Source organism: Anabrus simplex, chromosome 1 (genome assembly GCF_040414725.1).
Source record: "Anabrus simplex isolate iqAnaSimp1 chromosome 1, ASM4041472v1, whole genome shotgun sequence".
In the NCBI taxonomy this organism is placed as follows: Eukaryota; Metazoa; Arthropoda; class Insecta; order Orthoptera; family Tettigoniidae; genus Anabrus; species Anabrus simplex.
In genome coordinates, this window is record NC_090265.1 from 427,398,475 (window position 1) to 427,415,568 (window position 17,094).

Below are 17,094 nucleotides of genomic sequence, written 5' to 3' on the forward strand. Positions count from 1 at the left end.
GTTAGTTCATTGCATTAACAAGTTCACAAGGGAAGAGTATGTAAATGGAAAACTAACACAATCCTGTATCGACCATGCATTGATTAGGAATGGGAAAAATGTAAGAGATTCTGCTCTAATTGAGACAAAAGTTTCTGATAATTATATAATTACTGTACAGATATCAGATGATACTAGGTGTAATAAAGATGATCCAAATGGAAAAGTTACAGATAATATACAGGAAAGGATGAATAAATCCATGTTAACAGAAATAGAAATTATACTAAAATAAATAAATGAGAATACGAGTTCAGATGATATACACGCGAAGATTTGCAATGCAGTTAACAAGGCAACTAACAAGACGAAAGATACAAAAATGCAGAAGTAAAGGAAAGACACTCAACCATGGCTGATGGGTACTATAATAGAAAAACATCAAACAAAGGGACAGACTTTTCAAAAGATGGAAAAATGCATGAAATTTAAATCCAGAAAATAAGGAAGGTTTAAGAAGAGTGTATAAAAGGATGAGGAATGATATAACAGCTGATATTAATAAAGAAAAAAGAAAGTATTACAGATTGCAATTTGAAAGCTGTAGAGGAGACATGAAGAAAACTTGGGAAATATTAAATGAAGTGTTAAAGCCTAAAAAGAAATTGACAATAGAAAAAATGGTAAGAAATTATTTAGGAAGGCAAGACTCACTAGAAAATATAGTTGATAACTTTTCAAACTGCCTGCTGTCATTTCTTGATGGATACAGTACTTTTGCATCCATCTCTTGGCACAGGCCAGAGTAAAGTGTAGCTTCCACCAAAGTCCCAGTCTCATCCATCGCTGTGACAATATGGAGGTTCCTGGGGTATGGGTAGTGCTGAGTAATGACATTCAGAGCACGACTAGTGCATCTGAGTGTTATGAAAGGTGCTGCTCATAGGGTCAGTTGTGCTGCAATAGTACTTTCTGACCCAGTGAGGAAAGCAATGGCAAACTACCTCACTCCTCATCTTGCCTAGTATGCCTCATTTTGGTGCTGCCATTGGTTTTTGGGGTTTTCTTATAACCGCATAACCTTTGGTGGTGCTATTTGAGGATCCAACCAGCCTCTGGGCTGATGACCTAACAGACACAGACAACTTTTCAAAAAAAATTTCAGAACAACTAGAAAAGCTAGCACATGAATGTAGGGTACAACGAAGACCATTACCTAATACAGAGAGACTTTCATAATTTTATCTACGACTAGCAAGTCCAGCAGATATAGCAAACATAATTGAAGGAATGGACAAAAATAAATCACCAGGCATAGATAAATTAACAGTTCAACATCTCAAAGATAATATAGGCATAATAACACCAATAATACAGAGTTAATCAATAAGATAGTACAGACAGGTATTTTCCCAAAGGATCTGAAAACTGCCATAGTGAGACCTATTTACAAGCAGGGTTCATGTCTACAGTATGAAAACTATAGACAGATACCTATTCTTCAAACTACAGGGAAAGTAATTGAAAGATATATTGTTGATCACCTAATCTCATATCTAGGAAAATTTAAAATTATTGATGAACAGCAATTTGCTTTTCAAATACACAAGGGTACAAGTCATCTTCTGGAGAAATTCTCAAATCTGATCAATGGGAAGCTAAATCAAGGTATGCACCAGTGGCGTATGCTGGGATTAAGACATAGGCTACCACAAGACTTAGGCAACCAGTAGCCAATGGAGAATCCTTCTGTGTTGTCAAGGCTGCTTTACAGGCTGCTATCCCGGCCTCTGCTACTGCCAATGCTCAGCCCCTGATCAGTGGAGATGGTAGCCTAAGGTTTAGCAAATGAAAGTCCAGCTTTGTAGCTAAATGGATAGAACGTTTACCTTTGGTCCGATAGCCACGGTTCAGTTTCCAAAATCAACCCCCTCATACTGTTAATTCCCCTAACTTGGGGACTGGGTGTTTATGATGTCTTCCCCATTCATTTTATCCCTATTAGGTCAACAACAAGCCTATGTAGATGCCATGCCCGATTATTATTATTATTATTATTATTATTATTATTATTATTATTATTATTATTATTATTATTATTATTATTATTATTATTATTTTACAGCAGTCGTTCCCATCGTTCACTGGTTAGTTAGCTTCTTCGGGTTCGATTGCAACCAAGAAAAGAAAACACTAAACCTGAAAGATGGCATTTCATTTTAGCAGATCTACCAATAAAAATAAAACTATATTGCTCCTCTATAACAGCAGCCCTGCAGTCTCTTCCTACAAGGATTTAGAAGTAAACGGGAGTGAGGAATTCCCACACTCTCTTATCTATGTCATTAAGTCAGAAGTATGAGGTGAGGAAGTATATACGATGAGTAACACATGGTTGATAACAGTGGCGATCTGATGGACCGAAGCCTGGCACACCTATCCTCTGCCGGTCCCCGCTCCTATCCGATATTCAGCAGCAGCAAGCTGCGTGTGGTGAGTCCAGGGGAGAGGGGCGAGAGGCTGGTCTGCAATATCAGTCTTCGTTGCCTTGCTCTCAGAAATATGTGTGATGTTTTTTCTCACTGCTTTCAAGTTTTGTAAATGGAACAATGTTTCAGATGCTTACATTACAATGTGCTTTAGACTTGCATCATTCTTAACTGAGATTTGGGCTTCACTGATAGCATTGGTAGCCCTCAGTATACGCCACTGGCATGCACGTATTAGCTATGTTTATTGATTTCTGAAGGCATTTGATTCAATTTCCCATGATAAAATAATAGCAGCCTTAAGCAAAATTGGCATAAGAGGAACACCACTAAATGTTTTTGAAAGTTACTTCACTGACTGAACATGTATGGTAAAAATTGATAATATATGTGTGGAGAAATAACTTCTATTAAAAGAGGTGATCCACAATGAAGTAACCTAGGACCCATTTTGTATATTATTTTTGTCAATGATATAAGCTCATGTTTTAAAAACTGTAAATTTTTCATGTATGCAGATGATAAACTAATTGTATCAGTACATAAAAACCCAAATGTGACAGAGAAGCTTTTACAAGTTCAGTACAACTATTTTCAAGAATGGTGCCATGATAAGGGTCTATAACACTTCAAAAACAAAAGTCTTGTACATAACTACCCCAAAAATGCAGGGGGGAAGTATTAGAATAACAGGCCATTCAGTTCAGTGTATTCATGATGATGTAAAAAAAAACCATGCAATTGTAACTATGTAATAGAGGAAGTTGATGTATGTTGGGTATTCAGCCCGAAGGCTGGTTTGATCCTCTACAGCTCCACCAACAGCTGTCATAGATAGCCTAGGTCTCACTGAAGAGGCATACTAGGGAAGTGAGGAGTGAGGTAGTTTCCCATTGCTTTCCTCACTGAGCCAGAGGCTGCTATTGCATATCAGTCTGCCAAGCCCACTGAAATGCATGCACCAACCGACCCTATGAGCGATATTTTCACACCATTCAGAACAGGGACTGGCTGCATAAGGAATGGCATTACTGGCATCGCTCATACCTCGGTCACTTTCATATTGTCAAAGCCAAGGATGAGACTGAGACAGGTCAATGAAAGTAACAAATTTATTCTAGCCCATACCAGAAGACATAGTGCACTGTAAACACTACATCCTGCCAGCAAAGGCATTGAAATATCTAGGTATAATAATAGATAGACATTTTTCATGGAAACAACATACTAGTAAGTTGTGTGAAAGACGGAGGCTAAGCTTGTTCAAAATGCAAATGGTTAAGTATATAATACCTCATGATAGCTTAAAAATAGTTTATCATTCACTTGTTGAGTCACTTATATCATATGGTGTAAGTGTATGGGGATCGGCTTCTGTTACGGATATAAACATGGTGCCATACAAATGTTACAAAATCATATTGTCAAGGCGTTCTTCTAGTATGAAAACAGAGGAATACTTAGTTTAAGTGAGGATATGTTGACAGGGATGTACAAGAAGGAAAGGTTCTTGAGAGTTAAACAGCTTTATATGTACAACATAATTAAAGAAAATTACTGAAAGCTACAATATAGAATTGTAAATGAACATTCACATGGAACAAGACTGACGCATAGAAGTTATTTTCAGATCAACAGGTACTACAACAAATATGGATCCAGAACACTTCAAGTTGTAGTCCCTACACTACTGTCATTGCTGAACTCAGGCAACCTGAATCTTCCTGAAACACATTAAACTCATTAGACAAAATATGCAAAAGTCGTAACTTTCCTAGGAAGAAAAATAAAGGTCCATAATGAAACACTTTGATAATCTTCATAATAATGTAAAGTTGGCAAAAAATAAGAAAAAGGAGAGAAAACTGCAGTCACTTACAAAGAAATTATGTCTAGGAATAAGTCTCATATTATTTTTGTTGAGTATCAGAAGGCAAATTGATTTAAAAATCTTTAGTTTCTTCAGATTTTTTTCAAATGCTGCAGGTAGAAGCAATCATGAGCTGTAGAAGGAAACTAGATCTTGAAGGCAATGCAGGATTTTTATTTTTCGGTTTTGTTACAAACCAAAGGACATGTCTAAGCTAGAGTATTTGACACCTTAGTTTCAGTTCTTTGTCCAAAGAACTTATATTTGTGAATCACAAATCCTGGTATGATCATTAGTAAATTCTCTGGTCTGGTCGCAGAGAGGCATTTATTAAGATACACTGGAGATAAAAAGTCACCTCTCCATGATTTGAAAGTAAATTGATCATCACATGTATCCAGTAGCGGCGATTAGGGGGGGCGAGGGGGGCAGTCGCCCCCCTACTTTCTGGAGAGAGGCGATGACCTTAGATGTTAGGCCCCTTTAAACAATCATCATCAACTTCTTGGAGAAAATATTATATTTTTATTACATTTTAGCCGGCTGTAACTAAGAGTTATTAACAAAAACCATTAGTACAACCGCTATTGTCTTATCAGCGAATTCTTTTCTTTATTTTCTTTAATCATTGCCAAAATGATTAGCGGAAATACGCACAAAATGTCCTTCGTCCCGGCTAACCAATTTGTGTAGCGCCACAGCAAATAGTGGAGACTTTGCCTGTGCTATAAGGAAGGGTACCAGGGCAATATTTTTTTTCTAAGGTCATAGACACTGAGGTACGATTCACCACCTTGCCGCATGCATTCGTCATTCTGGCGGTCTCTTTAGTGTGTGCAACATTGTTAGTGTATAGTCAAATACTAAATGGTTTTAACTGTATAATCACGCCATATTTCTTTAATTTAATAAATGTGTAATATTATTCCTTTGGCGAAAGTTTTATTGTATAGTATTGAATCAAAATCTCAAAAAACTATTATTACCGCATTTAAGTTGGTAAACTGTCAATCTTTACCTCTCTGTTGACATTCGCTGACAGAGCATAATAAACTTAAAATTTTGTGGCCTTTTTCAAGTTTTGATGAATATACACCCCTCCCCCCATCCTCCGCTATATCCCGTAAACCCGGGTACTGTTTGTTGTCTGTAAATCCTTTGCCCCCGCAATTTTTATTCCCAATCGCTGCTACTGCATGTATCACTTCAAATTGATGTAGTTTAATTCTAGAATTTTGCACAGCTATATCCCACTCATCTGCTGATTCCATTATACTACTACTAAAATGATTCCATTCCTCCCCTGAAGAGGGAGGCGGGCCTCTTAGATGGTAACGCCGATTCCATTATTGTATTCTTGTTTACTAATCCATATTGTCGTCATGCTCTAGATATGAGAGCCTTGAATTGAAAACACAACAGTAAACTTTTATTTTTATTTTTACTGCATGTGTGCTATAGTTGGGCATCCTGAAAACAGTATAATTCTTTAAATATTCAAGCTCTTTAGGCTTTTCAGTCTTGATATTACAAACATCTCATCCCAATGTGGCAGTAGGCTTGTCAGATTGCCACGCCTTTCCAAGACAATGGCCACAACGATTACATGTCACCCTTAGCCTGCATGTGAGCCAAATTCATCGACAAATGTATGTGCACTCGAAGTACTTTGTAAGATCAATACATTTCTCCTCTAGAGTATTGTCACTGGCTTGTCCTACATATGAGGCTTGTAGTGGTGTCTCAGCAGCACACTAGCTGCCAGTGATTCTAACATCTCAAACTGCAAAATTTTACAGAATTGCAAACACACAGCAGAGTCAACAGCAAATTTTGGACTCTCACCCTTTTTTCCATTGTAGTAGGCTGTTGGTACCTTCATCTTTCTTTTAATATACTGTAGAAGTTTTTGAAACATGGCTGTAAAGTCTATTCCTATTTTTAAACCCATCCTTAAATTCTATATTCATTAACACATTAAATTACTTTCCTAGTTTAATTTTGACAAAAATTGTACGTTATCCCCACCTATGCTCTTCATACAATAGAAAAGGAACATTCAAATGTATAAATAATCTTTAGGGGTATCTGGACATTTCATCCTATCTTTTTCAACCTAAATTACTTTCATCCTGGACTCTTACCCCAGAATTTTCACCTTTAGTTATTTAACCTTTTCATCACTTTCCTGCCAAGTCTTGGTTTACCAATTACTACCCACCTTTCACTACACCTGTTGGTTCAACTTTTCTTCCTGCATGGTGGAGAAGCATTGTTGTTAGTCAGGAAGCTTTTGATGCCTCATACTATGAAATACAATATGAAGTGATTGGTCTTACAGAGTACTTCGAGTGACCATACATTTGTGGAATGAATTTGACTCTCATGCAGGCAAAGGGGGACATGTAATTATACAGCACCATCTCACTTCAGTCCTCATATGTAGAATCAGTTCCACCCCACAGTGTTTGTGTTCATCTTAAAACACTTCTCTTCATTGATGCACCACAATACCAACCACCATCAAGAAAACACAATTGCGAATGCTTCCCTCCAATAAAAATTGGCAACATAATAATGTTATTGGCTTTATGTCGCACTAACTGCTTTTATGGTTTTCGGAAAAATTGACATCAGGAAGGGCATTTGACCTTAACCCTCCAAGTGATAAACACCTGATATCAGGCGTTTTATGCATTTGCCCAGTGGCAACGCCAGATATTAGGCGTTTTGACATGCTCTTTATCTTATTTTGTTAATTGAATTGTTATTTATCGAAATGTGCTAATTACGAATCAATCGAAGGAGAAATGTTCAGTCATAATCATGAAATAGTTTGTGTAATAGCATGTTGCACTAATGTAGTGTAAATCATTGTCAAAGTAGCGTTATAAACCCGCTGTCTTGTGCTAGCTGCTACATACTCAGCAGCCAGCCACACACATATATCTCAGCTGAACCAGCTATGTTTATTCGCCAGTTTTCCTTCTGATATCAATCTGAAGTGTTGATATGCACTCATGTCAGCAATACTGAATCATTTCCTCACAGGAACAGTGAATAAATCTTCAAAGGGTCTCTCTCAGATGGTTTTAGGAACAAAACTTGAACCTAGGCAAACCATTTACTTTAGGCAAGGTGACGTTCTACTGGTTGCTTATAAAGAGAAGAAAACACGGAAATCAGTTTATTGTCTCACAATTGAATATCATGCTGAGGACAATGTTGTAAGGAGTCGAAAGAAAAATGAAGGGTTGAAACCACTGCTGATTCATAAGTACAATATCTTCATGGGAGGTGTAGATAATGAAGATAAGTGCATTTACCATAGCACTTGTTCCAGACCAACCAGAAAGTACCAAAAGCTGATTTTTTCAAATCTTCTAGATATGACATTATTTGATGCATACATCCTGTACATAAAGAACACTGATAAGCCTTTAGCAAGATGAGACTTTATGGTCAGTATAGTTAGGGGATTGTTAATGAACAGTTCCCAATTCCAATTGTGAGGCCAACAGGTCATGCAGGAGTCCTCTCTCGTGCTCTCGAAAAATTGCCACAGAATAACAGTCGCCTATGTGTTGTGTGCTTACAAGAAAGAAGAAGAAGAAGAAGAAGAAGAAGAAGAAGAAGAAGAAGAAGAAGAAGAAGAAGAAGAAGAAGAAGAAGAAGAAGAAGAAGAAGAAGAAGAAGAAGAAGAAGTAGTCTACATTCTGGTGTCCAGGATGTAATGGTGGTATTCACCAGGGGTACTATAACACAGGGGTGTTATCATAAACTAGTGCACTTCTGGATACCTGACAATCTTGGAGTAAAAAGAAAGACCCACCCAAGTGATTTGGAGTGAAATGTACAAATGGCAGCATACAATTGTTGTTCACATTGTTGCACATTTTTTCCAGCTAAGAACAGTATTATAAACTATATAGAGGTACGTAACTATTTACTATGAACTGATGTTCCTTTTTTATTTGTCATTTTTTAATTTACGTAAATATAAGCTTTTGCAAAAATAAATAATATAAACAGATTCAATGTATTTTTGGTCTTACACTTTTTGGATGATAAATAACAGCTTCATTATCATCATCAACTTATACCTTGTACTTTAGAGGATAAAAGGGTGTGCTGTTTATGTGTGTATAACATGTCAACGATTTTTAACACAATTTATACTAAAAGTCTGCAACACCGGTAAAATATTGCTGCCACTACAGGATAAATGATCGCCACTTTAAGGGTTAAAACTGGGCCAAATCCACACCAAGTGTTGACTCCACTAAATTGGGAAGAATAAGAAGAATAAGAAGAAGAAGACATTTTACTATTGTGTTTTCATATTTGCCCTTATCCCTTCATTCTGTCATTTGTTCAGTTCACACTAGCTGATCATTACCTTAATCATTTATGTGCCTCTTTCTCAACATCCTGCCTTCGAAGCATATTTCTTTGAATTTTATGTTTCTTCCCATTTCTTCCTGCAAAAGAGAAATCACAAAAATCAACCAGTTAAACAAACAAATAAGGAAAACATTTAAAACATTGGTGGTAGTGAACACTTAATAATAAAGGAAAACATTTGTTCACTGGGAAGTTATGTTGCCATGCTAAGGACCTTAGAATTCTTTCATGTCCAGTTTCAACTTAAAATGTTAATATGAAGAAAATCTGGAGTAACCTGTGGTCTTATTTTTTCAGACTTTATATTTTACTATACATGGTCTTTCTGTGGATTGTTACAAATAAAGCACTATCTGTTTTATCACACTAATTTACTTCAGGATGACCCAATAAATGTACACACACATATTTACACGCAATTCTGATCAACAAAGAATGTCTATTTACAAGTCTCTGTCCTCTTCACAGTATTGACAGGCCTTTCACTTTTGCTGCTGTAAGCTTAGTCCCGTCACACACACACAGCTACACACAGAGGTTTGAATACAGGGCTGCTGCCCCCCCACAGCATCACGATGACTGTTCCTTGGTGCAACTCCAGAAGTAGTTCCAGTAATACATATATTCAAACACAGTGAACAGCTTTTAATACTGATAACTAAACAGCAACAGATCCACAGAGCTAACCACCAGGACAATATGCTTCACAACAACAATCATTAATACCGTTTCAATTACACTCAAGACAGCTGGTCCACACACTGACTCCATGGCAGTCTTCAGTCCACGGCAATACACACACAGTACTCCAAGACTGTAGTCTCCTTAGTACTTGGCAATACTCGACTCTGGCGGGCACAGACAACAACCAACAATTCTGCCGTCAAGCTACAATTGGTCACTTCACATCGGTATGTATACTGTACAGTCGTTGTCAACTCTAACTCGATCCGAGTATATGTATCTTCTTCCTGCATACATTGACCAGTTCAACTCAGTTTATGGATGTGTTTACGATGACTAAACAGACCAATCCTGGCATAAAACATACGTCCACATAAATCACACTGAATGGATGGACGAGGGCAGGGTTGTAATTGACGGAGTTTTCTTGCTTGTCGCTTGGCCTCTTGATGTTTGCGACATTCTCTTTCAAACAAGTTGACAGCGGTGGATGTAGAGTTCTGCCACAGTGAACGGTCCACAGCAGATTCTTCCCATGTCTTTATATCTATACCAGTTGTCTTTGGTGTGTTTCAGCTGGTCCTTAAAATGCTTAAGAGGGGCTCCATGAGGTCTATTGCCAGAGCAAAGTACAGCATAAAGAATTTGGCGGGGAAGCCTGGTATCACCCATGCGGTGAACATGGCCTAACCATCTCAGTTGATGAGCAATGATTGTTGAATCAATGCTATTTAGCTGCGCTTCGTCGAGAACTGCCGTGTTGGTCACATAGTCCTCCCACTTAATATACAAGATGTATCTCATTTTCTGTTGGTGGAAGCGCTCAAGTTTTTTGATATCATGGTGATAGAGTGTCCAAGTTTCACAGCCATACAGCAGCGTGAAAACAACAACAGCTTTGTACACCATGAGTTTGGTATGCAGTTTTAGGTCGTTATTCATGAAGACTCTGTGCATTAAAAGTCCGAATGCTGCATGAGCAGCCCCAATTCTTTTATCAACGTCTTATTCTCAGGTACACCGTTCAGACAAGATGCTTCCAAGATATGAAAAGTGATCAACCTGTTCCAGTGTTATGTCTAAGATGGAGGTACAGAACTCAGGAAGAGTTAATCCTGGGGAAGGTTGTGCAAATACCTTCATGTTTTCACATTAATGGCAAGACCAAAGAGATCACATGCTGTTTTAAAGCAGTTGACTGACTGTTGTAGTTCTGCAGGTGTTAGAGCAGGAGATGCGGTGTCATTGGCATACTGCAGTTCTGTCATCCGGGTAACCAGAGTACGTCTTTATGAACGAAGTCTTACCAGATTGAAAAGGCCTCCATCAAACCAAAATTTAATCTCCATGCCTAAGTTGTTTGCAGATGATTCGTGCAGCATGGCAACCATGTACAGTGCAAAGGGTGTAGGAGCAGGCACACAGCCTTGTTTCAATCCATGAGTGATTGGGAACAAATCTGATACTGAGTTACCACGAAGAACCTGTCCAGACATGCCATCATGAGGAGCTTGTACCAATTCCACATAACGGTCAGGACATCCAAAATATCTCAATACTTTCCACATAGCAGATCTTGGTACTGAATCAAAGGCTTTCTTCAGATCATAGAAAACTAAATACAGAGGCTGCTGTTGTTCTCTGCATTTTTCATGGAGATGTCTAGCACAGAAGATCATATCTGTTGTGCCTCTGGAGGTTTGGAAACCACATTGAGACTCAGGCAAAATCCTCTCTGAGATAACTCGGAGCTGGTTTAATAGAATTATTGTGAGAATTTTACCTGCAATTGACAAAAGCGATATACCACAGTAGTTCCCAGTACTGCTGTACAGTACTGCTGTCAGTACTCCAAGGCAGTACACATACCGTACTCCACTCAGATACTGACACTGGTGGGACACTGGTGGAAGCCAACACTGTCGCTCCAGTCCAATTACCGAACTCCAACACACTGATCCGAACAATGACTGACTGTTCGCAGCTAGCCTCCTTTTTATAGCTCGAGGGATGAAAACCACAATATTCGTGATGTGGCTAGAGATGGTACATTGTTGTTCCACCTCTCAGAAAGCACGTGAGGAAACCAAACAAAGAGAACAATTCATAGAAAGACCGGCCATACCCTCAGGCTGGGAGCTCGCGGTTGACTCACTAGTTCTCTCCAGGAAATACTGAAAGGGGCTATGGCAGATCTGGCACATAACAGTATTGTAATGAGACAAACCCAACTATTAAACCTCTGTCAGTCAAGTACCAACCGTCAGTCAAACTCAAAGCTAGAAAGATAAGAATAGTACAAGTGCTTACAAACGTGGGAAAGAAAAATTAGGGTCTTTGTTGATCTTCTGTAAATAGTGTACCTAACATTTTGAATGACCTCATAAATGATGTACATATCTTTTCCTTTTTCTTCCAGGTGGTGTTTCAACAAGACAGGATCCAAAAGAATCGTAAGTATTTTGAAGTCCAAATATTCATAATATATGTATTCTGTTATCCACACCATACTTTACTGTATTAACAAATAGTTCTGTTATTGTTGTTGTTGCTTTTACTTCATGTAAGAGTTTAAAATATCTGATCTATGACCCATGAAATTTGTTGGTGTAAAGTCTGACTGAAAATCTGATGTGATGTCTATACTGATGTTTATACCTTTAGTTAACAAGAGATATGATAGGGAATGAAGCACTTATGGCCTGAATGTTATGTCCCAGCATTCAACTAGAGTTGAAGTGGGGAAACAATGGAAATCCACTTCTAATGTGGCTAAGAGTGGAATTTTAAGCAAATTTTCTTCTCAGTGACATTACTTAAAACTAAGACTGAATTTCTCAAACCTGCTATAAGTTCATTAAAGAGTTGATTCTGAACCGTGCAAGCACTAAGCTACTTTGTTATCTCTTAGACAACAGTAGCATACTTCAAATACTTTTGTTACAGATATTTCTTGAATAATTCAGAGTTTTGTTGATCAGTTTTCCAAGATAACATTTTGTGAGTCTGATGTCTGCATAGTCATTGGCTCAATTCCCTAATTTTCTGGGATTAAAAAAGAAAGAAAAGAAAAAAGCCTAGAATAGGTTTAACTCAATGTCATGAAGTCAGTTCTCAAGCTATCTGACCAAAGAGTTCAGATGCTAGTCACAAACACTGAAAAGAATGGCAGTAGGATTCATTATGTTGATAATGTAATTTACCAGTAGGCTACTCTCTCAAAGAAGACATATATCAGGCCTTGGTCCCAAAGAGGCTTGCAGTACTACAGAACCACAGGACATTGCTTCCAGGTTTAAGTAATAGTAAATATTGTTTCTTTTTGTATATTTTAAATGTATAATTGAATAATTCTGACTTAACTGCATTCTAGCAATGTCATAGAATATTTTCACCATTATCTTCATAAGTAGATCTGTGTTGTGAAGAGCACATTAAAAGAAATTTCACATTTTGGATTGTGTGACTTTGCTTAGGACAATTGCCATAAAGTCCCATAGTTAATAGGTACTTTTAAATTTTCCAGTTGAATGTCCCATGTAAATTGTTCTTGAAGAAAGAACAATGATGTTTCAGCAACAGTGAATTGTCTGTAAATACATAAATTTTAATACTCATTCTAAACTTTTAGCTTCCATGCAAGGCATATCAGAATACAATCACAGAGTAACATGGTTTATGTTTCATAATAATGATTAACCATTTATTTTGGTAACTTGTTTTTGGAGGTAATCCTACTAAATGTTAATATGTAAGGTACCATAGGTCTATACCATTCTAAATATCTTGGTTCATGGTCTGCTATTTAATTACATTGTATTGTGGAGGGTTGTCAGGGGTACTTGAAACTAAAAATTACTGCATGTAGCAGTTTTAAAAATCACTAAATTTATTAAACTACTATTTACAGCTTATTTACAAGTTCACTTGTGTTGAATTTTCCACTCAACACAGTTTTTACTCACAATTGTAATACACACCGAGTGATCACACAGCACTTGGATGCATTGATCACCTGCCTCCGAATGACCTCTTGCAGTGCAGCCTCATTTCAGAACAGTTCACTTCCCAGCTCACTGCATACAATGTAATCTAGACCATCTTGAATCACTACAGTATTTGCTGATGCATGATTGAAGCACACTGACTCACTCAAGACTGACTCCATGCTCCCACAGTTCTGTTCTTTATATAAGCCTGCAGGAGATTCTCATAGTTTCCATTTCCAGATCATTCTGGGCCCCTTCTTCATTATTAAACTTATTTTTTTGGAAGAATTTATTGTTAATTAATTCATTGTTAATCAGCCTTCAGCTTCTTCTAGGAGCTTCCTTATCATGAACATCAACAATTCACTGGCGCTATTGCTTTGCTCTCTACTGACCTGCCAACATGGTCAATTCTCCAATGGGATTATCACCTCTCACCAGCATTGTAGCTTCTACTGACCTCCCACAGTCTTGGCCTTCATTGTCGCATTATGCACTAATACACAGTAGCGGCGATTAGGGGTGCAGGGTGAAGGGGGGGAGCAGTCACCCTCCCCATATTACTTTTGTGGTGAAAACATTACATTTTAATTCTATTTTAGCCGGCTGAAGCTCAAAATTATTTTTAAAAACAATTTATACAAGCACTGTTGTCTTATCAGCCTATTCTTTCCTTTATTTTCTTTAACTACTAACAAATGATAAGCACAAAATGTCCTTCATTGCAGTTAACCAATTTGTACAGTGCCAGAGCAAGTGGTGGAGACTTTGCATATGCTGTGAGGAAGGGTAGCAAGGGTATATTTTTTTTGCCAAGGTCATGGACACTGACAAAGGTATGATTGACCCACTTGCCGCACGCATTTGTCAGTCTGGCAGTCTCTTTAGTGTTAGTTTATTAGTGTGTAGTCGAAATACTAAATGGTTATTAATTGAATAATCATGCCGTACTTCTGTTTAATTGTAATACACTGACTGACAGAGCAAATGCAACACCAAGAAGGAGTGGTCAGAACTTAATGCCAATTGCAGGGTAGACTGACGTCACTGAGGTATGCTCATGATGTGAAATGCGCCGCTGTGCTGCGCATGTAGCGAACGATAAATGGGACACGGCGTTGGCGAATGGCCCACTTCGTACCATGATTTCTCAGCCGACAGTCATTGTAGAACGTGTTGTCGTGTGCCACAGGACACGTGTATAGCTAAGAATGCCAGGCCGCCGACAACGGAGGCATTTCCAGCAGACAGACGACTTTACGAGGGGTATGGTGATCGGGCTGAGAAGGGCAGGTTGGTCGCTTCGTCAAATCGCAGCCGATACCCATAGGGATGTGTCCACGGTGCAGCGCCTGTGGCGAAGATGGTTGGCGTAGGGACATGTGGCACGTGCGAGGGGTCCAGGCGCAGCCCGAGTGACGTCAGCACGCGAGGATCGGCGCATCCGCCACCAAGCGGTGGCAGCCCCGCACGCCACGTCAACCGCCATTCTTCAGCATGTGCAAGACACCCTGGCTGTTCCAATATCGACCAGAACAATTTCCCGTCGATTGGTTGAAGGAGGCCTGCACTCCCGGCGTCCGCCCGCTCAGAAGACTACCATTGAATCCACAGCATAGACGTGCACGCCTGGCATGGTGCCGGGCTAGAGCGACTTGGATGAGGGAATGGTGGAACGTCGTGTTCTCCGATGAGTCACGCTTCTGTTCTGTCAGTGATAGTCACCGCAGACGAGTGTGGCGTCGGCGTGGAGAAAGGTCAAATCCGGCAGTAACTGTGGAGCGCCCTACCGCTAGACAACGCGGCATCATGGTTTGGGGTTTGGGGCGCTATTGCGTATGATTCCACGTCACCTCTAGTGCGTATTCAAGGCACGTTAAATGCCCACCGCTACGTGCAGCATGTGCTGCGGCCGGTGGCACTCCCGTACCTTCAGGGGCTGCCCAATGCTCTGTTTCAGCAGGATAATGCCCGCCCACACACTGCTCGCATCTCCCAACAGGCTCTACGAGGTGTACAGATGCTTCCATGGCCAGCGTACTCTCCGGATCTCTCACCAATCGAACACGTGTGGGATCTCATTGGACGCCGTTTGCAAACTCTGCCCCATCCTCGTACGGACGACCAACTGTGGCAAATGGTTGACAGAGAATGGAGAACCATCCCTCAGGACACCATCCGCACTCTTATTGACTCTGTACCTCGACGTGTTTCTGCGTGCATCGCCGCTCGCGGTGGTCCTACATCCTACTGAGTCGATGTCGTGCGCATTGTGTAACCTGCATATCGGTTTGAAATAAACATCAGTTATTCGTCCGTGCCGTCTCTGTTTTTTCCCCAACTTTCATCCCTTTCGAACCACTCCTTGGTGTTGCATTTGCTCTGTCAGTCAGTGTACATGTGTAATACTGTTCCTTTGATGAAAGTTTTAAATCAAATTCTCAAAAAGCTATTATTACTGCACTTAAGTTGGTAAACTGTCAACCTTTACCTTTCTGTCGAAATTTGCTCAGCGAGCATTAAAATTCTTACCATTTTGTAGCTTTTTTTATTTTCTCCAGTTTTGATGTATATTTGCTATATCCCACAAACCCGGGTACATTTTGCTGTCTGTACATTTTTTCCCCCACTTCTAATTCCCAATCGCCGCTACTAGTAATACATGCACGCATACAATATGATAATATGAAGCATACATCCCTTACTGATAGAGCAAAACATTTCATTTGTTATATTATACCAGGTAATTAGGATATATGTGGACTTTACTTCATATTGGACTTTACATCATATATTTGTGGAGCCAATCTGATAAGCTGTGTTTTATCATCTGATCTTCAATAGTATAAGTACCATAGTTACAATTATTTGAACCTAAACTTAATACCATTGCCATTTCATTTGAAATAAGTTAACTGTTCTTGTATTTTACTGTAATGAATGTGGAAAATCTAGGAGGCCAAATGCACTTAGGACAGTAACTGTCAATTCTGTGCTTCAAACCTCAAGGCCCAGAAAACCAACTTTGTAGTCCTATTGTGAAGCATATTCAAAATCAAAGATGGTTAGAAAATCTTTAATACTGTATTATAATGAAAATCCCAATTAAAATTTGGTTCTCATGGTCAGGAGTGTACTTTTTTTTTCCCAATCTGATTTACATCACACTGACACACACAGGTCTTATGGCAATGATGCGATAGGGTTTCTCTGTTTGAATTTCTATTCTGAGTTCTAACAGGGATGAACTATCCCCATTTTTAGTTCTTCTGGTGTATAAAATTCTTTAGATTGTTGTCAGGTGTGTGTAGGCTATGCAGGTCTTGAAAAACATGTTAATAAGAATACAGAAACACACATCTTAACCATTCAGACCACTCTCTTCACCTAGGATTTCAAAAGAAGTGATAGAAATTTAAAAGAATCCTTGGGACCTGAGTGATTTTTCTGCCCTTCTTCTATGTCTTACTCATTGGTTCACCGTCTTATACACTTCTTATCTTCCATGTGTAATTCTCTGCTCCAATCTGCGATACATCACTTCCATCCTAATTCTTCACATGCTAGTTAATTACCACATTTTTCTAAAGATAGAGGCAGCTACTACTACTACTACTACTACTACTACTACTACTACTACTACTACTACTACTACTACTACTACTACTACTACTACTAC

The 17,094-nt window shown here is 38.9% G+C and overlaps 1 protein-coding gene across 2 annotated transcripts in view; it reads left to right on the forward strand.

Annotated features, from left to right (window-relative positions):
• The window catches only part of LOC136856900 (fasciclin-3), a 330,073-nt gene that overhangs the window by 234,171 nt on the left and 78,808 nt on the right, over positions 1–17,094 (forward strand). For both annotated transcript variants that reach the window (XM_067135125.2, XM_067135126.2), the window contains exon 8: positions 11,846–11,879. In XM_067135125.2, the coding sequence (XP_066991226.2) occupies positions 11,846–11,879 (34 nt within the window). The remainder of the gene's footprint in view (positions 1–11,845; positions 11,880–17,094) is intronic.